General features: G+C 36.6%; 1 protein-coding gene across 4 annotated transcripts in view; it reads right to left on the reverse strand.

Moving 5' to 3' along the window:
* LOC123671281 (diacylglycerol kinase 1) overlaps positions 1 to 23,460 on the reverse strand; it is a 176,008-nt gene that overhangs the window by 50,394 nt on the left and 102,154 nt on the right. For 2 of the 4 annotated variants that reach the window (XM_045605025.1, XM_045605026.1), the window contains exons 5-7: positions 23,062 to 23,232; positions 22,792 to 22,953; positions 11,208 to 11,330 (exon numbers count right to left, since the gene is read on the reverse strand). In XM_045605025.1, the coding sequence (XP_045460981.1) occupies positions 11,208 to 11,330; positions 22,792 to 22,953; positions 23,062 to 23,232 (456 nt within the window). The remainder of the gene's footprint in view (positions 1 to 11,207; positions 11,331 to 22,791; positions 22,954 to 23,061; positions 23,233 to 23,460) is intronic. The other 2 variants (XM_045605027.1, XM_045605029.1) reach the window with 2 other exon arrangements.

A 23,460-nucleotide genomic window follows, 5' to 3' on the forward strand; every position in this document is an offset into this window, starting at 1 on the left:
GCAACAACTTTAGATGATTTTTCAGGCAAGGACTCAACCAGATATTTTGAAATATTTGAGCTTAGGTCAAAATTAGACGGGTGGAGTGAAAATGAGACGTTGACACTGCTTAAATTGAAACTCGTAGGGGACGCGTATAATTTTTTTAAATCTGATATCACGTTGAATTTTTTATCATATGCGGAATTGAAAGTTAGATTTCTTCAGAAATTCACTTCAGTTAGGTTGCCTTGGGAAAATCAATGGAATTTGAATAATTGTTTTCAGAGACAGGACGAAGACGTGTCATCTTTTTGCACTAGATTGCGAACTATAGGGACGGAACTGTTAAGTGAAGATTTGGCCGGGGCAACGAAGGATGAGGAATCAGGTATAAGAAAGAAAAATAGGGACTTCATTTTGAATCAATTCAAAATTGGCTTACGTAAAGACGTTATGAGGGAAGTCGGTATGTTTTTATTACGCGAAGAAAATTTAGATTTGGAAAAAGCGGAGGAACTAGTAAGATTGCAAGAAACGTCTCATAAAATGTTGCAAGGGAGATTATCTACAAGAAATATATCGACAGTTAATTTCGGAGTAATATGTCAATTTTGCGGAGAAGTAGGTCATTCGGCAAAGGAATGTAGAAGTACTTGGGCAAATTGGAGGAACGTTCAACAAAACGTCGAAAAAGGCTGTTATTCTTGTGGCAAACCGGGCCATTTCGCGAGGGAATGTCGGACTTTTGGGAGATCGGAACGAATAAATCAGGTAGTATGTTTTTCCTGCAAACGGACAGGACACTGGTCGAGAGAATGTCCAACGAAAAATTGGAGAGAAACCCAATATCATAATAATCATCATTGTCAAGGGAATAAAGAGTTAAAGATCGGAAATATCAGGAGAGTTTACCTTGATCAAAATAAGTCGGAAGAAATACCGAAAAATGAAATAACGGAAATCCAGGAGAGTGAACCTCGCATTGAGAAGAGGAGCGCGCAAGCGGCCGAAAAAATAAATGACGATATTTTGACAAAATCAAATGAGGTTAGGGAACTTGAGGTGGAGACGCAGTATAGAGACATGGAAAATTCGAAAAGGAGAGAAGTAAGGGTTTGCGGTATTACACGGGAGAATATAACGGATTTCGAGAAACAGGAATCGCCTTTCCGAAAAGTGATGAAATATGAAAAGTTGAGAGACTTTGAGCTCGGGTCAGTTGATTCAGTCGTGAAGGCAAAGAAAAAGCGGAAAAATGATATCACTTCAGAAACAGGGGTTGTCATTCCGGTTCGTTCGGAAGCATTAATACCGGCAGAATTGAAGGGCAATTCGGAAACCAACAACTTATTCGGTGAAACATTGAAAAGTGAAGTTTACGACCGAATGTACGAAAATACTGGGGATGCAAAATCCGCAAGGGTTACAAGGTTTAATAAAAATATAGTAGACCCTCAGTTCAATGTGGGAGATTTGGTATATTTGAGGAAAATGAGCGCAAAAAAGGAGTTATCTAACAAATCATTGAAAAACTGGGGTGGGCCGTATAGATTAACCGAAATAATTGGTCCCGTGACGTGTAGAGTAAGAAAATGCGGAGGAAGAGAGGAACAAGTTGTTCATGTAAATAGATTGAAAACGTACACTGCACGAGGTAATGAAATGAAGGAAAAACTAGAAAAACGCGTGAGATCGGGATATACGGACCTAGATACGGATTCAGATGAAGCACGGAAGGAAATAGAAAAATTCCCCCCGTTTTTGATCCCCACTTGGACAAACCAGTATGAGGATCAGGGGGAAAGCGAAGAAGAATCGGTAGAAGTAGTTGAAATTCCTGTTCGACGATGTTCAAATAGAGTAAGACGCCCACCAGATCGATGGGGCTACTAGATACTAACGGCGAAAGACAGCCTCAGATACCGTGAGAATTTTTTAGTTTTATTGTAGTTTTTGGGTTACGTTTAAGTTAGGATTAATTTAGTTGATAGAGTAAGATAGGATAACTTCGCAATGGGTAACGTGGGGAAAATCTTAGAGATAGATATGACCTTCAGGAGATGTGAATCGGTTCCTGCCCTTTTCGTAGATTCCAGGGACTCGCTGACTCAGAGAGCGACAACCTGATTAAGGTACCCCTTCTGGGTTTTGGATATTTTAGTTGAATTTAATTGGTATCCATGGTTTTTGTATGGTTTAAAATATTCTTGAAAGAAAAGAACATTGTGGTCGCTGAAGGACATCCCTCGCCTGCAGTTTCAAAAGTGAGCACAATGTTTTATTGTTTAGTAGCAATGGGTGGAATGTTCTATTGGATGTGTAATGTTTTGTGTATTTCATTTTAATTTAAATATTGTATATTTCAACGAACTTTGTTGAGAGGTTTTTTTTGTGTCCTGTTGTAATTCATATAGGGAGTACGAGGAAGAAGAAATCAACCGTCTTGAAGAAGGACCAACTCGTAGTTAAGGGAATAACCTTCCTCCCAAGGGTGTGTGTCTACCGCGAATAGTATAGGTGCGGAAGATAACAATTAATTAACGTGATTTTCCGATGTGTCGAAAGCGACAATGAACTACAGTTTGAGTAAAACACCTGAGAAGTATAGACAGTTGTGTTAAGGAAACAGGCGAAAGGGTTAAGTTAGAGGCTATGGAAGAAGTTGTTCAGTTGTTCATTAATGAGATGAAGAGAAGAAAGTCAGCGAGAAACTGAGGATGCAGAAGAAGTTTACACAAACCGTAACTTCGTACAAATCCGACCAAGATATACACTACGATTTACGAATATACTGAAGAAGACATCAACGATGCCAAGAGAATCGTCAAGATTGATACCGAACGAAACCATCGAACTAGAACAACATTTCATAGTACTTTAACTACACCCTAATGGATGGAGAAGCAGACTACAAGTCTTACGCTCAAGAAGTGAATCGCGAAATACAAACAATATGTGTAATGATAGTGCGAATTTCACGAATTATTGCGTTACATTAAGGACAAGTGACACTATGTCCCTTATCTATCTTTGGAGGTTATTCCTGAAACAAAGGTTGGGTCCAGGAGAAAACGAAATATCGTCCTGAATTTTCGAAAACACTAGGAGCCGGCATGACGACACCAGTATGTACCACGAAATCCGACAGTGAACTCACAGCACTCCAGGTTGGAGACAGTGAAATGGTCAAGGAAAGAATTTTACAAAAATGATAGATGAATCTTGCCTTTAATTTTAGGTTGTAGATTTTTGTTTTTGTTGTTGAAGATTTTTGAATTCGATATGTAGTAAGGGAAAAGAACATACCACCTTAGTGATAAGAGATTTTTTTTTGAGGGATAAATTTTAGATATGTTGATTCACCTTTTTTTTTATATATGTTGGAGAATGCTTGATTGCTATTGCATTATTATAGGTATACACTTATTGGATATATGTATGTGTTCGAGGGACGATAAATTTGGATTATTGATGGTAGTAAGGGAAAAGTTATGACAACCGATGTCAAAACTTTTTCAAAGAGGAGAGTAATGTAATGAATGTGAATGATAATTCGCAATGAGTACAGGCTCATTGAAAGGATATTCAACAAATTCCCGGTTCTATCCCAGTAAAGTGAACGCAAACGAAGTCGTTGTCACCCCTCACATTTTATTAAGCATTAAATCCGTCATCCTGGCTTAAGATAAACACCCCAGGGTAGTTGGCACTGTTGATATCCCACGATACAACAAGTAGGTTCCAATTTCACACGATTAGTACAGGATGTCAAAGGCAATAAAAATGTAGTCGTAAAAACTCTAGAGAGGTTTAAACATAAACAGAACATAAAAATCTGTTCTACTCGGAGAGGGACCATCAACGCGGTGGTCCGCGTCCAACAAAATGGTTTCCAATTTAGGCGGTACCAACGGAACAACCCCATGTCAATAGTACATAACATGGGGTGGAACCAATAATCTAGGTACATAAGGACAATCACTCTGATTGGACGAAAGAAAAAAAAGATAGACGCTTAGAAAAATTTGGTAGAAGGAGGGTGACGATTATTCAACGATAAAAAACAACAGTTTTCAATTCGGTAGTTAGTTAGAGTTAGAAGTTAGAAGTTGGAGTCAGGGGGTTAGAGTTGAAGTTAGAAGTTAGAGTTAGGAGAGTTAGAAGTTAGAAGTTCGAGGGTAGAGAGTAAAAGTTCGGGGTTCGGTTGGAAGGTGGGACCAAAAGGGGAATTTGGTTTCGGAGTTCAAGTTCGATTCTTAGTTGAATAAAGTTCAAGTCGGTTTGCGGGAACGGTTGTCAGGAAAGTTACAGATAGGGAATTTGTTGAAAGATTTATTTGAACAGTGATTGTGATATCCAGGGTAAGGACATTTAATTTAATTTTATAAATATTGGTTGATGATTTGTCTCCTCATAAAAAAATTTACCAAAATAGTCCAAGATTGTCGAAGGTTATAATTTTTTTCTTATTTTTTGTCATAGGCTAGTGATGTGCAAAATTTATTGATTGTATTTTTTTCTCATGAATTATTTCAATATTATTAAACTTTGTTATCTAATAATACTTGGTCTCATTCAGTGAAACACCTCCTAGAAAAGATCAAATATAAGACTTATCCTAGTGCATAAGCCGGACGCACGAAAGGTTCTTTCGAAAAAGAGAAATTGAGTTAATTTCAACATAACTATACTGGCTGGAACTATTAGAAAGCCGCTCTTCTAATAAGTTCCTATTTAAACATTAACACCCAAGAACAGGCCAGTTTATTACATATAACTTTGCTTCCGCCGTTTTGAAATAGATGGTTGTAGCAGTAAGTGGTAGTCGGAATAAACAGATCGTAGGTGTGGTACAAGAAATTCAGGAATTTGTAAACATAACGCCATCGAAATATTAGTCGATTTGTGTCTGCATCATAAAGTTATTCTCGATTAAACATGTCAGCTTACGAGCCAAATTCTCGTAATTTGCGGGAGGTTTCAATTTTCTGCTTTATCTAATATGAAGAAATCTGTGGCTGAGGCTCATCGAATGATCTCAAATACCTATGGTGAGGCCGCTATTAGTGATAAGCCGAGAGTGGTTTCAAAGCTTCAAGAACGGTGATTTTCACGTCGAAGACTAGCATGGCGGTGAAAGAGAGAAAGTTTTCGAAGATGCAGAATTAGAGGCATTACTTGATCACCACTCGTGTCAAGCACAACAAGAATTCAAAGGATCCTTGGGAGTGACGCAATAAGTCATTTCAAAACGCCTGAAAGTCATGGAAATGATTCAGAAACAAGGAAATTGGGTGTCGTACGAGTTGAAGCCGAGAGATGTTGAACGGCGGTTGTTTTTCTGTGAACAGCTACTTGCAAGGCGAAGACGGAAGGGATTTCTGCATCGCATTGAGACTGGAGACGAAAAATGGATTTATTACAATAATCCCAAGCGTAGAAAATCATGGTGATATCCCGGCTATGCTTCCACGTCGACGGCCAAACCGAATATTCACGGTTCCAAAGTCATGCTCAGTATTTGATGGGACCAGCTCGGCGTAGTGTATTATGAATTGTTAAAATCGACTGAATTAATCACTGGCGATCGTTTATGCGTTTGAGCCGAGCATTGAAAGAAAAATGTCCACATTACAATGACAGACATGTTGCGAAAGTGGTCAAGACATACTTGGCAACGTCGAAATGGGAAGACCTACCCCATACCCGCCGTATTCTCCAGACGTTGTTTCCTCGGACTATCACTTGTTTCGGTCAATGGCATACGGCCTGGCTGACCAGCACTTCCGGTCTTACGAAGAAGTAAAAAATTGGATCGATTCGTGGATCGCTTCAAAAAATGACCAGGCTTTTCAAGGCAGGATTCGTACGCTGCCCGAAAGATGGAAGAAAGTAGTGGCCAGCGATGGACAATATTTTGAATCATAAATGTGAAACCAGTTTTCTACAATAATTCCGGGAAAAAACGGCTGAAGCAAAGTTTTACGCCTATGTATATGGAGGGCAGGTTTTGTAGCATGATACATTGCAAATTGAATAATATTCAAGAAAAGTTGATAAAAATCTGGGCGTACGCCAATGCGTATTTTCGTTCATATGTACCCGATACAGTGAAACTGTCAAATCATTTCTTTTCCTGGTTTCTTTGAATAAATAACGACAATTATCGCAGCCAAATTTATATAATTTTTTTCCTTCATTCGTGAAACCCTCAAAAAAGGTTTTTTTTGGTATTTTTTTTCTATACTGAATTCCTGATTGAAGTTCCTGATGAAAGCAGAAAGTAAGATTAATACATTGAGAGTCCTTGTCAAAAGACAGCCCAACGACATTGTCAATTCTCAGCTTACAAGCCGAAGTATTTATTGTCCATTCTCAGCTTACAAGTATTCACTCTCCTTACTATTGAAGAACTGTCAGACCTGAGTTCTTTTCAATTTCGGTGGAGAAAGATTGGCTCAGTATAGAGCTACGACTTTTATCTCTTTCCCTTCCATTTGGTGAATTCAGAGAACGACCCAAAACAATAGACTGTGCTCGGGCATTTTGAGTTGTAATAAAGAGGTTACAGTCTATGTGTTGGCGGTCTAGGATTGATTCACTTCATAAAGAGAATAAAATACAATTCAATTGATTGGTATGAAAAAAACCAATAACACACGTTTCCTCCCACTCAGTGATCCATCATCCACGTCCCGTTATTCTACAAAAAAAACTTTCAATCGGAAAGCCTCACTGATTGCCGCAGCCGAATTAACGACTGTCCGGCTCAATGCCGGCAAAATTGCGTGAAAGGCCTGATTACGCCAATGCGAACACAATCGCAACAATTAAACTGTCGCAGCTGCAAACGCCAACGGGCTGAAACAGGTTGGCGTTAGAGATGAGCGATTCCGTGATTTTCTAAATCACGTTATGAAACGTGAACGTTATTTTATGATATCTGTGAAATTGAAGCGTGACGTGATCACTACTTAGAAATCAGATTCAGGAAACAGGTTGGCGAAAGGGATGAGCGATACAGTGATTTCTAAATCACGTTGTGGAACGTGAACGTTATTTTATGATAACAGTGAAATATAAAGCGTGACGTGATCACTGCTTAGGAATTGCGGATTTGATTACGTTCCATGCTGTGGTTGTTATCAATATTTGTATGAATTACCCCAATTTTCACTCGTTTATCTCTGTATCTCGATATGCTGCCTTTTTCTGTTAATTCTTAGCAGGCGTAAATGAGCATAGCCAAAGATATCTATTCTTTAGAGCTAACAGATTTGTGAAGTCCATATATGGATATGAATAATTTTGAACATCGAATTAAAAGTAACATACACACAATAAAACTCAAATATATAATGGAAAAAATAAACAAATAATCAAATTCCAATTTTATTGCCAGCACCAATAAGAAAGTTATTCAGTAGATACTATTTCTTCGTACCAAGTAGGCAATCCAATTCCGCAAATGCGGAATCCCTCTGAAATTCTGCGGCATCAAATTGCGGTATTTTTCATGCGGAATCTACGGGATTCAATATTAAAATTGCATATTAGACAATAAAGGCGCGAACGTCTTCTGAAACGTCCCAGAAAGCAATAAACCACTTATAAGTTACGGACGAAGATGCAACACTAGTTACTGCTGAAACTATACTACGATTCATGATCAGCAAATTGAAAAGTCATTATTGAGTAGAGAAATGGTTGAAGCTTTATTTTCTGGGATAAAAGAGCGTCGTTTTCATTAATGACAAGTATGGTACTGTATTTGGAAAACCCAGGCAAATACTCGGCATTTTTGAGATAACAGTCAATGTCTACAAATGGCCAAAAAGATACATTTTTACTTCATGGTAAAACGTCTTTAGAAGACAAAACACAATCCCAAACCGAAGACCATTTCACTTATGCTGATGATGAAGTACCTTCATCTAATCTAGCAACGAGATGTGAACCATCGTCTTTGAATTCAGGAGAGGAATCGAATCATAGTATTCGTACTGCGTGGGTACCAGAATCAAAGGCTTCTTCTATTGCTGTACGAGCACGAGTATGTACAACACTTGACCAGTTATTAGAACATGAAATTAACCCATTTTGAATGCAGACGGAATAGGGGATTACATACTTGGAAGCTGTTTACAACTCCGACCCTCGACTTGATTTCCATCAATCACAAACGCTCAATTTTGAATAACAAATGGTTTCCAGATGGAAAAACTGTGAGACAGCACTTGTCGGCTGATTTACCCGCAGCAAAACTTGACAGCTGTTGCCATGAAATAAACACTTTTATACTATAATATGTTTTTAATAAGACCTGTTATGAGCAAGTTTAATAGGTTGAGTATAAAGAGTATATCTATACATGTATTGTTAAATATCCCCCATTCTTGCGGATCCGCGGGATTGATAATTTCTATCCCGTGGATACGCAGGATTGATATTTTGATGTGGGATTGGATTCTCTAGTAGCAAGTATTATGATTGAACACCTTCTACAAAATACTCTCTAAAAATATACAATTATGCTAGTGGGAAAAGGTTTCAAAGCAAAGGAAAAATCTGGTTTTGAAATTTACGATTGCAATTTGCAACAAGGAATACAACGCTAAGAGAATTATGATACGAACGGTGATATCCCCTGGAACTATTTATATGTGATCTGTTCCAACGGTGATCACGTCACGTCTGTATTCGTTTTGGGGAACTGCGACTACCTGTGAAATACTGATTTCAGTGATTAAATCACAGTTCTTGAAATAGCGCTCATCTCTAGTTGGCGGAACGACGACAGCACTGCAGTTTGCAACGCGGGGACTCCGGATCGAAGTCCGGGACCTTTGACATTTGGTCTTCGCTCCGTTTCCGTGAACACGGAAGCATCAGCGATTCGCGGATTCGCCCGAATCTCGAAAGTTTCTGAATTGCAATCTGCCGTTACGCTACTGATTCGCTCGAAACTCGTATGAGGCGGTGTTTGCGGGAAATAGAATCCGGGTTTTTTTGTGTGTGGGAGAGATGGAACTTTTTGCACGGTATAGCTTTCTTGGTTACTTACGTTATCTGTTGGTAATAACTTTGCCTTCAACAGTGGAAAATTTTCAATTGAAAAGTCTAACAAAACGTTATATGTTATTTGGCTATATGTTATATTCCCACAAATGTTATTTGACAGTAATACATTATTAGCAAGATTAAATGAAATGTTGAAAATACCCAAATCTAACCAAAAGACCAGACAACGTATTTTCAAATTTCCATTTAATCTTGTATATAGGGTGTTTCCAAATTAGACGTGAACCTTGGAGGATGTGTTAGTATGACTCATTTGCTGTTGTCCGAGCCTTATTTAGTGATAACCAAAAATCAAGAGTTTACGAGATATTTTAATTCTGATTATTTTTGAACGATTTCTTCCCTTACTTCATTTTTTGTCATTAGAATTTTGAATTATTTTCATGGCCAGCGAGAAGTCCGGATCTAACACCGTTAGAATAAACGAAGCAGCGGGAAGATTTGAAGTAAATCACAGGCGGAAAGTAACAATTGGAGAAATAAGAAAGACGTGTTTGTATAAGGAATGGTGAAGGTCATTCAAAACTTTATTTATAAATACATTTTCTACTGAAATTCTGAGTTTAATTGCAATAGAAACTATTTAATTCTTTCCTTTTTTTGTTTCGTTCCCCTTTCTAATCAAAATCTGCTGAAACAAAACTAGTGCCTGCATTCTAACGAAATCTTTCTTAAGGAATGAAGATAGAATTCGGCAAGTTTTAGGAATAATTTTTTCATACATATATTGTGAAATTCAATTGAAATATTCAACATCTAATACAGAATAGTTTTGCATTTTTCTTACATGCCATATCCTTTTCTGATGATAAAAATACCAAAGTCAAATCAAACTTGGTCAACGTAGATAAAATTGACGAAAAATGAAGTGAGATGAGAAATTTTTTTAAAAACACAAAAATTCAAATATCTCGGAAAATGTTGATTTTCGATTTACAATAAATATGGCGCAATCGACAGCAAATGATGATACTAAAAGCTCCTTTAAGGTTGACGTTTGTATAATGAAGGGTTTTCTAATAAGAGGATTCATTTTGACGTATTGGGGGAATCTCAAATCGTAAAAGCAAGGCATTGTGGTGAAATGATGAAGAAAAAAAATGACGAATCCGAAGAATAACGCATATTTGAAATGGTTAACAACGAAAAAATAAGAAGATATTCATACCTTGAGGCGAAAAAAAGAACAAGAAGAATGACGCAAAAACGCAGCACACATTGACAAAATTCCCATGAACAACTGGGTTTCATTTTACAAACAGCTATTGAAAGAGACAAGACAAGAATATAGCACACAGGATTTTTAACAATAATTCTTGGATTTTCCATTTCAATGCATTGTTGAAGCTTCAATTGTTTCATATTTAGTAATGCCTCAGTTTTACTAGTCAAATGTCGAAACATGACAACTTCAAAAGTGGCAGATAAATAGTGGAAGATTCAAAATGAAACCTCCAGTTGGAAAACCTCTCAAGTAAGTGTTTTCACAGACGATTGATAATTTACACGTGCTAGCTTGCCTATGATCACGCCACTTATAATAATAAGATCAGAATAATTTTACAAAAACCAAAAGATGGTAGGTCTCATATATCGGCTACTAGGCCACTGGTAATGTCACTAGAATAATTGAATTTCACAAAAAAGCCGATAGATAGATATATTTATTAACAGAATAAATTGAAGACACAGCAAACGTAAAAGTTGGTAAAAAAACCCTGCAAAGTCACTTAACCAAAATGAAAAGACATTTGATGTTTTGCCGCTTCCATAGACGTGTGTACATCGGGCCCAACATTATAAGTAACAGCAAAAAAAGGAAATGGAAAATGAAATCGCGCAGTACTATTTTATTTATTTCCTGTTGAGACACTAATATGGCAATTTCATTACTATTTTTTTTGATGATTTTTTCTTATGAATTTTACTTTATTTGTTGGTTGTAAAAATTTCAATCACTCAAGAAAAAATTAGCCAAACTTTCACCTATTGAATGATAAAATATATCACTATCAACAATTGAAGAAAGCTGAAGCATTCAACTCATACATTTTGATGAAGAGTATTTTATGGCTACCTATAAATAACATCGCAGGTAGTTGAAATTCCTAAAGTTCCAAGGATTCTATATCTAGTATACTCACATTCAAGCTTATCTTCCGGTCTACCGGCTTCAAGGAGGGATAAATAGCATACGATGTCCTTCAGCGAAACTTTTACGCTGTTGACGTCTAGTGTGCTTGTTTTTCTAACGATATGTCTGACTTCTGAAACAAATAGATGAAATGAAAGTGAAATGTTCAGCATGAAATTTGGTGGAAAATCTTTTGGCGTATCGCATTAATCCTACCAACCTGAGGATCTCATTTATCATTATCACTGAGATAAATTTAGAGGTATTTAATTTCAACATAGTATAAGAATGCTTCATGAACATAGAATGAGTAATGTAAACAAACAATAAAACAGAACTTAATTTCTACATATTCATTTGTCTCGTAGACAAGTTTACATTTTAATTGAAATCGAAGAAAACTTACAGCCAGTCTATTCATAAAAACAAGGAGATAATAAAATTCACAGGTAACTTAGAAATCATAAGAGATCATAAGAGATTCAAGAAAACGAAGTTCACATTCGTTTTTCCTTTCGAAGAAATATTTCGGAAATTATACAATTAAAATATTCTCTTGTCAAGTCAAGTTCAGGGTGATTCACTTATCTAACCCTAGTTTTCAACCGAAAACGGCTGAATATTTCTTTATTCTATGAACAAAATTTTGTACAAGTCAATGTAGTTTTGAGATGCGCATTAAAATTGGCTAAACATTTTTTCCCCAAGAACATACCTTGTTTATTATGCCATTCGAAAGATGATACAATTCGAATTTTTTCTTCGAAATACATTTTTTTTTTCATTATGAACCGTTAGCGATCTCTTTGTCAAGTTCATTCCATTTTATTTTTTGAATTGTGAGAGTGTGCCTTGTTTTGGAGTCATAGATACTCGTAATTGGGGTAATGCTTTTTCGTGGGGATTATTAAAACACTGATGGACGACAGACAATTCTACTAACTCAACTGTCATCATCTCGTAACCTATTCCATCAAACTTTCTTTTCCGAGTTTTACACCTGGGTTTCAAACATAAAATCATATTGTACACCGTGAATTTCTTCTTCCTTTTCTTATTCTCTAAGTTGTCTCCCTGCTCAATGGTATCATAGTGTCTGCACATTAATTAGGGTAGGGGAAAGATATTTTCTATTGTATATGTAGAGTTTTTTTATGGTTGTCTAGGGGTTTATATAAAAAGGCCACCGGTACTAAACTATTGTTTATTTACACTATGTACAATTCAACTTCAATTGAATGTACAGCCACTGAACTTTCGTCTATCGAACTATCGAAGCTATTTTATTCCGTCTAATTGTTAATAGTCTAATTATCAAATTATCTAACTCGCTGCGTCTACTCTTTTACGTTGAACCATATGCGTCTATCACGTCGAATTCTTCAACTTTTTCCGTCTAATCTCTAACGTCGAATACTAACTATGTCCGTCTATTCCCTAACGTCGAATTCCACCCTCGTTCCTCTGTATCGTACCTCAGTCCTCAAGTCTCAAGTACCTCTTCCCCTTACGTCTCCCTATATCGATAAATCTGCATGGTCCAACCTTTTAGGGTCGATCGTGTAGTTCTCGTTTCGTAAAGTCAGTACCGTATCATTCAGTCGGGTGTTAAGAATTTGGATCCCACATATATTTCTGAGAACGCTATGAATGATAAGGTTCCACGAAAAACCATTCTTATACTGATGCAGGTAAATTTATATTGTGGCGACAAATTAGTCTAATTGCTTTTTGTCGCCATATATATAATTTTGTAAATTGAAAATCAAGGAGGCTTCATAACAAACTATTTCTTGTAGTCCTTTGTGTGATCAATTATTCCATTCATAGCAGCTTACTGATTGAATATTTATGATAATTTTCCAGAGGATTTTGAGAGCATTATTTGAATTTTTTCTTCTCGAAATCGGTAGCAGATACTACAAAATAACAAGAAACCAAGAATTATCAGACTACATTTTCTCTTTATATTTTTTAACTACCAGTGGTCCACTAAAAAAAAGTTCTGCAGGAAATAGGCCATCGAAATTGGCATATCATGTGAACTTCAAATTGCAATAACTATGCCAAATTTCGGTTGAACTTGAAAAAACTTAACTTTAACACCCTGTATTCAGAAAACAAAGTGTTTGCGGACCCACGTCTACAGGACTTTTCCTTCTTGAAATTACCCAGATAATCTCCTTTTTTCATTTGTACGCCCACAATTATATGTTTTATGCTTCCATTTTTGAGCGTACGTTCTCTGAACTTGAGTGGAAAATTACATCTAAAGGCATTATTTCTCTCTCTTGAAGTCCGGAAAGAGTATCAAAGTCATTCCGTTAACCTAGCCTATTAAAGTACTCGAGCAGAACCTCACAAAACTTTCGAGTTAACCTGCTCGGAACCAAGTATCTTGAATGCCAACAGAATACCGCAAAACTACTAATTGTCCCACTCATATCTTTCTCTATGATCCTGCGGTTGGAAGTTTAGCGTGAACTACAACGAAGTTAGCTGCACTAATCGCCAAAGACCACACAATGTCATTCATCTTATTTTTGGAACAAGGAAAGATGAAGGGAAATCGTTACATATTTCAGTAATCAACCTGACTCCAATATTCAAGGGTTTTTGCACAAAGAGCATTCTTCATACGTTCCAAGTAAATAATAATAATAATAATAATAATAATAATGTTTATTTGAGAACGCTCTGTTACAAATAAACTTAATCACAGAGATAGATAATCTATCTGTGCGTGATACAACATTGAACCAAAAAATATTTCTTGCAACTTTCCAATAAAAGAAAAAAAATATATATATTTAAATATCTCAAAGTAATTGTATGGAATTCCTGTCCGATCCAAAGGCATTTGCTCGATTGGGGCTCAGCTGCGCCATCTCATATATTATCAAACAAAGTCATGATCATCAATGACCAGTCAGATGAAAATTTCCATGCATTCCCAGGGATATCACGCTTGATTAACTAAATCTCTGCAGAGCAATCTTTTTTTTTCGTAAATCCAAATTTTTGTTTGTTTTATAAATTTCTTGTGGTGGCAGTTTTTCTCAAGGTTTGCTGGTAATATATCATAAATTCTGGGCGCAAGATATGAATAATTTCTTTGTCCGATTCTTTTGAGTGCTCTAGGTCTATGATGTTTCTCATAATTTCTTGTTCCATACCATGAAAGGTTTATTGTAACATATAACATATTGAAGTGAGTAGGTAACTAGAAATACTTCTCTAAAAACATTAAAAACTCAGAAAACAACCGATGATAGATCACGAGATATAATGCAGTATAGATGCCAAAGCTCAGGAATTAGCAAATAATCTTCTCATCACAAATTCCAAAGTGAAGATAAATATCGCAGAAAAAGTATTGAATATAATATACATTTTCAATAATAATATATTTTTTAATAGTATATTCTAAAACAAGTTGCAGAATGGGCTTCTATGCCAACACGAATGCGAAATTCTTATTCGTAATTTAGAATAGTCGATTTTTGGGTTTAGTGGATGGATAAATGAGATTATTGGGTGGACAAATATGGACCTACGATGGACAAACGATCCTGAAATTATGCATTTGGTGACAACTTCACACTTTTCAAAATTTCGAATGATCGATATTTCGGTTTCTGTGGTTGGACAAATGAAATTATTGGGTGGACAGAAGTGTACTAATATTGGACAAACGCTCTATGGAATTTTGAATACTTTTTTGCAATTTGGGGGTGCTGCTCAGAAAAAGAACGAAATGATATATTTTCTTATATCGCTCGAACGGTTCCTGGACAAATGAAAAAAAAAGGGTGGACGATCGTGGACCTACGATGGACAAACGATCCTGAAATTTTGATCCCAAAATTCGCATTTGGGGGTGCCAGCTTCACACAGCCTTCAAAAGCCGCTGTTGCATGATTTGACAAGTAGAGTCAAAGGCTCTCCAAGGATACGTATAAGGATCGAATGCGCTCAAACACCTAAGGTGAGGGCGCTATTAGTGAAAGAACATGCCGAGAGTGGCTTCAACGATTCAAGAACGGTGATTATGACATCGAAGACCAGCATGGCGGTGGAAGAGAGAAGTTTCCGAAGATGCAGAATTGGAGGCATTACTTGATCAAGACTCGTGTCAAACGCAACAAAAATTGGCAGGATCATTGGGAGTGACGCAACAAGCCAATTCAAAACGCCTGAAAGTCATGGCAAAGATTCAGAAACAAGGAAATTGGGTGCCGTACGAGTTGAAGCCAAGAGATGTTGAACAGCGTTTGTTTGCTAGTGAACAGCTGCTTGCAAGGCAAAGACGGAAGGGATTTCTGCACCGCATGTGACTGATTACGAAAAATGTGCTTCATGCCATTATAGATCCAAAACTTGAAGAATCTCAGTTGAAAATACCATAGAACCTGATTCTTTCTTCTTCATGTCAATTAGGGATTGATCAAGCCAAGTAGCTTGACATTTTTACCAACAACTTGACCTGAAAATCAAGCTCGTGTAAAATTACATACTCAAGCTTGACTTGAGTTGAGTTTGAAGATTTATTGCTTGACTTGATATCAAGCTACTTGATATTCTTGAGCTTGATATGCACGCGTCGCACGGCATATATTTCTTCAATCTCGTGCGCGCTTAGACTAAATAAGAGGATTTCTCGAGCTCCGAGAGACTGAAGCATTCGCCAGTTTGACTTAGTAGTGTTCTCACATTTCTATAAAATCTATTTGTAGATTTTGGTAGTTTCAGAAATATCATTCCAAATTTGGCCAAAATAGACATGGAATTTTCATCAACTCCAGCATCTGCAGCTCCTGTTGAAAGACAATTTTCCAGAGCTGCTCTAACAGTTATAAAACCCGCAATCCATTAGACGACAAATCTACAAGGTTTCTCAATATTAAGAAACTTGATTTTTTTATTATTTTTCATTTTGTTATGATTTATAGTGATTTACTTCATGTTTCTATAAAAAAAAATTATATTTTCGGTTATTTTTTGACAATAAGTTTAATAAATAAAAGTGTTTTTTGCAAAGTTCCTTCCCATTTCATCATTTTTTATCGATGTGACACTACACAATAAAAGTGCTGAAAATCAAGTAGCTTGATATGATTCAAGTAGTGACTTGAGCTTGACTGGAAATCAAGTGAGCGTAAGCCAAGTAGCTTGAAAATAAGGTCAATCCCTGAATCCCCAATGTCAACAGACTGTAATTCCTTTTTCTCCACCTCTCACATCGGTATTCAAGCAAACCTCTCACAAGTTTCAGCTTCACCTACAACCTACAAGGAATCAAGTGTCTTAAGTTCCATCAGACCACCGCAAAACTACTTAATTGCCCCACTCATATCTTCCTCTATGATCCTGCGGCCGCAACTTCAGCGCGAACTACAACGAAGTTAGCTGCTCTAATCGCCGTAGACCGCTTACTGTTCAAGGACCGCCGATAAAATAATTCCATTGCGCTGCTCCAGATTCGTAATACCTCATTCGTGGGGGATCAGGACGTTAAGCCTCCGAAATAGATTGTTATGAATTCGGGATCGGGAGTTTCTTGCCCCTTACTCAACGACGTGTATCAACAAAGTGCCTAGACATTAAACGGATGATGCAGGATATGCCGGCTTCGGTATGACGATCGCAGTGTTGCCAGAAATACAGATTTCTCCGTATTTTCACAGATTTTCGAGGTTTGATACAGATTGCATTCTAATATAAATTTTTATACAGAATTTTCCCATATTGATTAGAATTATCATAATATGTTCAAATTTCATTTAGTATAATGAATTATTAACTCTAAACTTGAACAAGGTGGATAAAATAAAGAAAAAAACTTAATGAAATGGGTGAGAATAATAGGGTCTTTATAGTCTGGGTTCCCGGCCACCCGGGAATCAGAGGGAATGAGGAGGCCAACACAATTGCCAAAAAAGGTGCACAAAGTCCTTTCATCGGCCCGGGACCTTTCTGTGGTGTAGACAAATGCACCTACAAGAGAGAGTTTCAGGAAAAGGAGTTAACCGAAAGAGAAAAACTCTGGCGGAATCTTCCTGGTCTGGATCACTCCAAAAAGTTTCTTTGAAACTTTGACTCTACAAGATCCAAGAAGTATCTGAATCTTAGTAAGAATATGCTACACCTCCTCACTGGATTCCTCACAGGGCATTGCAGCCTTAGGAAACACCTAATGAGAATGGGTCTAACAGAAAGGGACGACTGCAGATTCCTTGGAGAGGAGGAAGAAACTCCGAATCACCTGGTGACGGAATGCCTCGCCATCGCTGGCCAGCGCAAAACCTGCCTTGAACACGAAACTTGTAGAAGTGAGGAATTATCCTCCTTGAAGCTATCCCAGATATTGGAGTTCAACAGAATTCTGGAACTGGAAGGCGAGCTGTAGATAACGTTATGAAGAGAATAGCTCTGATGGAGGGCATAATAGACCATTATGTCGCATTGAAACGTAATCTCCTTAATTATGCGCCCAGGAGTGTCTCAAAATGAACCTCAAGGGGGCACATATCTACATCACCACGGACAGCTAAACCACGCTGAGGTCCCTGGAATCGTGTTGTCAGGGGTCTTTGCTGACTTGGGAGTGCCGTAACACCATAAAGCAACTGGCCAGAGGAAATAAGGTGACTCTACTATGGGTACCAGGGTACTGTGGGGTTGAAGGAAATGAAAGAGCTGATGAACTTGTTAAAAGTGCATCAAGGTTAAGACCTGCTGGACCTGAGCCTTTCTGTGGGATAGGAAAAGACTAATATAAAGCTGCGGTCCAGCTATGGGAGTTGAACAGTAGGACAATCCACTGGACTAACACTCCTAGACATGTTCAAGCAAAGAAATTCGTGAAGATTTCACCTACCTACGCCAAAAAGCTCCTGAAGCTGTCGCGAGCCGAGCTTCGGGTAATAGTGGGACTGCTGACGGGGCACTGTCGGTACAAATATCATTTGTACCGTATGGGAAAGTCAGCAGACGAGATTTGCAGGCTCTGTGGATCGGAAGCAGAAACAGCCGAACACTTGATACGCAAGTGTCCGGAGCTGGCTGGCCTAAGAACAATTCACATGGATAAGCTGGTCCTGGAGACCAGAGAGGTAACGGCCAAGGCCCCTAAGGAGGTTGTCAATTTTATTAAAGTCGTTGAGGACCACCCTGGGTTTCTATGAATGAGTAGGGTAGTGAACAGAAGATCTGCATGGTCGCAGTTCCCGGAAGGCTTACCGAACCAAAACGACCCTAGTTCAAATAATAATAACCTCCTCAATTAAATCTAAATCTAATCTAAATCTAAATGGACCAGGTTTCTCAGATTTTAATCCCTTTTTATTCGATTTCTGTATCGTTTCTTATGGCGCTTACGTCATTTTTCTGTCAATTTCGTTTTGAGGTTAAATCGAAAGTCGATCAACTTTTGACAGAACAAATGAAAACTTCAAAAATAATGCCGTTGATTGGTCAATTATTGGTATAGTGTCACCTTAAGGAAGAAAAGTTGAAAGGGACCATTGCCGAGCCGAGTTGCCAGTATTTTAGACATCTTAGGTAGATCCTAGATATTTTGCATAAGATGCATAAGAGATTATCAGATATTGGACATCGCGCTCTTTCAAAAATCGATTATTCGATAATAATTCATAAAATGGAGTCTAAAAAACCGAGATTGATGCAAAAGTTCAATCATTACTGAAAAATACATTTGGCAAATCCCAGCTTCTATGACCTATTATCTACCCCGGAGAAAATATTTATCTCAATAGCTGTTAAGAAATTTAGTTAACCTAAACAAAAATTCGTTTTGTTCTTTAGATGTCCGGGTGTCAAAGTGAACACCCCAGTGTTAATAATGACAAAAGAGAATTGAATATAACTACAGATTTCCGTTGCTCTTGAAAAATTGTTAGATCAAACCACAAATAAAATGTTCTATGATCATACAGATTTTATACAGATTTCTGCTACTTCAAATACAGATAAATGGCTTCGGCCACCTGGCAATACTGGACGATCGTTTGAAATTTCAACACGATTTAATTTATAAGTGGGTGGTGGGGGGAATTACGCGAACCTTTGACATGTAATTTGAATACGTGGAGTGTTAACCCAGATAGGAGTTTAATGCGCGTGGTAGTTTTCATGTAATGCTGAGAAGGTTACAATGTCGTTTTCTTGAATTTTGGTTGGGGGAAAATCGTTTTATGTGCTTTTATAGGGGTGGCAGGGTGATGAAAAGGGGAGAAATCTGCGAAATTTGAATAATAATTTCATTATTTTGCTTGGTTAGATAATTCAAATCTAGCATGGAAATTTTGAATTAGTACGTTGTGTGTCTAGTTGTAAGAGCGATGTTTGAAAATAATAATAATAACTAACACTATATGAATCCATTTAAATGCAGAACTATAACAAGCCTATCAACAATATACAAAATCAATGCATCATGTTGAGCATCTAGTATCTACAAACATTGCGAGAAAAATAATATCTATAATGGCTATACAGCATAAAGGATGTTCCAAGAACGCACTAAGATCGAAGGAACAGCTGTAAATAGATTCCATCATATGTAACCAACCCTTCAAGAAACATAGAAACCTTTTCATGAGATATTTTTATTATAAGAAGGCTTTCGACTCACTTCCACATAGCTAGCTGACAGAAATTTTGGAAGATCAATCCAATTATATCAAATTCATCGGCCCGTAACCTTTCTGTGGTGTAGACAAATGCACCTACAAGAAAGAGTTTCAGGAAAAGGAGGTAACCGAAAGAGATAAACTCTGGCGGAATCTTCGTGGTCTGGATCACTACAAAAAATTTCTTCGAAACTTTGACTCTACAAGATCCAAGAAGTATCTGGATCTTAGTAAGAATCTGCTACACCTACGCCTTAGGAAACACCTCATGAGAATGGGTCTAACAGAAAAGGACGAGTGCAGATTCTGTGGGGAGGAGGAAGAAACTCCGGATCACCTGTTGACATACACATACACTACTCTAGAGTGGAGAACATTAAACAGTAGTAATTTTATTGATTTTCATATTGTTGAACTGAAATTGATGCTATTACATAATAATAGGTTCCATATTATAATGCGTATAAAATATCTTTCCAATGAATGCATTTGTTATTTTATATAACGTCATACAAAATTTTGACATACCCAGTATTATCTGCATTATTATTATATTATTATGCCTGAGCTCAAGCGACGCAACGTGCCACTAGTGTTTTTTTGTGTTATCCGTTATTTTTTTGCTGTTGTCCCAGATCTGTTATCATCATGCAATTGGTATTCTGGTAGCAATTGTTTTCGATGAATTATGAAGTTATTAGGTTTACTTCATCATATCTTCACTATGAATAAGTGAGTTTCAATTGAATTATTGGTTGGCGGAACTCTTTCATTACGAAAAAGGCTATTCTATAGATGAAAAAATTTAGGATTTGTAAAATATATTTTTCAACATAATTATATAGTATGACCTGATTGTGCTATGTATATCAAAAAAGGGAAATGATAATAAATTTATTCAAAATAATATATTCCTACCATATTCTAATATTCATGGCAAAAGTACTTCTTCTGAACTTAACCTAAAAAATTTTTAATCTAAAATTTCAACAATCAATTCCAATCGAGTTCAACTTGCATTTGTTTCAATTACTCGCAGTGTGGGATCATTAAACTGTCATTAAAACTTCTCAAATTCATATTATGTATGTCAGCTTCATTCACATCTTACATACAAGTTCAAATGCAAACGAAATTAATGATAATTATTTTCCCAGAAGGAATACCTACAGCAAATTCATGAAATTCATCTGAGTGCACAAGCGTACAATGCATTATCTGTGCCAACAAGACGACTTCTGCTCCCATTCATACTTCCAACTTTCAGTTTGGGGAACATTCATTAATGTGAACTAGGAAAGCATCAGTCAACGATGGAGTTGATCTTATTCGAAATCTAAGTACTGTGTACCAAGATTATTGTTGTATAGTTTATTCTTCTATTTATGAACGACTTTTTTTACACAATAGATATTTAAGGCTTTCTTCATTCATGAAATTTGGAAATACTGAAAATTTGACAGAAGTTCATTGAATACGTAATTATCATATCATCAAAAACAAAGGGTTTTTCAAATAAATTACTATTTACGATTACAATGGCATTGCGTAGAAAATCTTTTTTTTTACCATCGATTCGTTTATCGTTGTCATAATCATAACTATTTTCGATTATCTACCTATCTCACAAAAGTATTTAAAATGGATAGTTATGATGTTCAGATATGCAGGACACCAACAGAGTTGGTAAGTTCTTCTGATAACGTCATCTTGAATTTGTTGCCGATTGAATCCCAGGAAAAATATAAATACGCTCAGAAATGTTTCATGGATCATTACCAAGAAATTAAAGACGACCTTATTCTTCTCCCATTTCTCTACATCTACCTTATGGGTAAATTATTCCATGCTGAAAGCTACAGTACTATTTGAATATGGATGAACAATAAATATAAACCCAAAAACTTTGACTTATCAACAAATCGAGGCAATCATTACGCAAGCATCTAAGAATTTTAAAATAAACTAGTTGTTAATGTAGGGTTCAGTTTTCAGGCTTGTAGTCGTGATGAATTATACATAGGCGTATAACTTTGCTTCCGCCATTTTTGTCCGAAATTCGAAGCTTTATTGTAAAAAACTGGTTATACATTCATGATTCATAGTATTGTCCATCGCTGGCCACTACTTTCTTTCATCTACCAATAGCAGCCTCACCATAGGTATTTGAGAGCATTCGATGAGCCTCATTGACAGATTTCTTCATATTAAATTAAGAAAATTGAAACCTCTCGCAAATCACGAGAATTTGCCTCACAAGCTGACATGTTTAATATAGAATAACTTTATGATGCAGACACGAATCGACTGATATTTCGATGGAATTATACAAATACCTAAGCTTATTGTATGACATTTACGATCTATTCATTTCGAATACCCCTTACCGCTACAGCCATCTATTTCAAAACGGCAGAAGCAAAGTTGTACACCTAAATTTGAAAAATATTGAAGATTTTGGATCTATCTTTTGTTCCAAATACTCGATAACAATCTGGAGAAGCCAAAATCATTTTCAATAAACGAAACTCATATGATATAAAAAATATGTTGCCTACCGTCCGGAGAATTATGAAAGTTGTCGCTTTTTTCTTCTAAAAATCAAATGAGATAGATTACAGGCAAATGGTGGAAATTCATGATTTTGATAAAACTCCGGAAATTGTAGCTAATGTTTTTCCACATTTTGGTCAATACTGGGACATATTTAATTGCTTCAATAACGAGGCGTGAGCCTAAACGATTGCCGAAGAATATAATGAGGAGATTCTGCAAATGTCCTCTATTTTTTTGAAACACATTACCACCACACATAACATCCATAAATCAGAATTTTCAGATACTCAACTCATTTGTGCATACGCTTTATGCACTTGTGCAATTTCAGTAAGATGTTGCCAAAAAGTAGTTTTTGATCTATTCAAAATCTTCTTACATTACCTTCTAATTTTCCGTTATTGACTAACAGCGAGTTGTTAGATTTTTTCGATGAGTTTCTTGATATCTGACTATGCGAGGGTGATGATTCAGTGCTTTTCTTTCCCAAAACCTCATGACAGGAATAGGAAGTGTGGGTTACTGTTAGCATCGGATGGACTGTTCCTGGAATAGAACCAAGCATGAAAGAACACTATTCTGATTATGAGAGAAGCTATAATAAAACTCAAACTGAACAATGTGAATGCGTCTAGTAACTCAGATGATATCTACCTGTTTTTCCAGCTCTTGTCGAGCAATCACTATCTGATCTGTGATGTCCCATCAATTTCTCGTGTATTCCGTGAATTTTCTCAACGAGCATTTCTCCGTATGTCGAAGCTTTTTCCACACATGAATTTCTATCCACTATTTCACAAATCGAATTCACATTCGGTGCTGATCCTGAAACAAAAAGTTTCGGGTAAGAACCAAAAAGTGATCGATATTTGCCATTAAGAGGGAACACCACCACGTGCGGCTCAGTTCAAAATGAAATTATAGATATTTTTTCTTACAAATCACCGGTTTATTTGAGGTTTTCACATAATTTCTTTTAACAGAAATCTACATGGAAGAAAGTGAATATTTTTAATTTTCGCATAAAAAATAAATAACAAATTTGTTAACTTT

The sequence above is a fragment of the Harmonia axyridis genome, chromosome 1 (assembly GCF_914767665.1).
Source record: "Harmonia axyridis chromosome 1, icHarAxyr1.1, whole genome shotgun sequence".
NCBI lineage: Eukaryota > Metazoa > Arthropoda > Insecta > Coleoptera > Coccinellidae > Harmonia > Harmonia axyridis.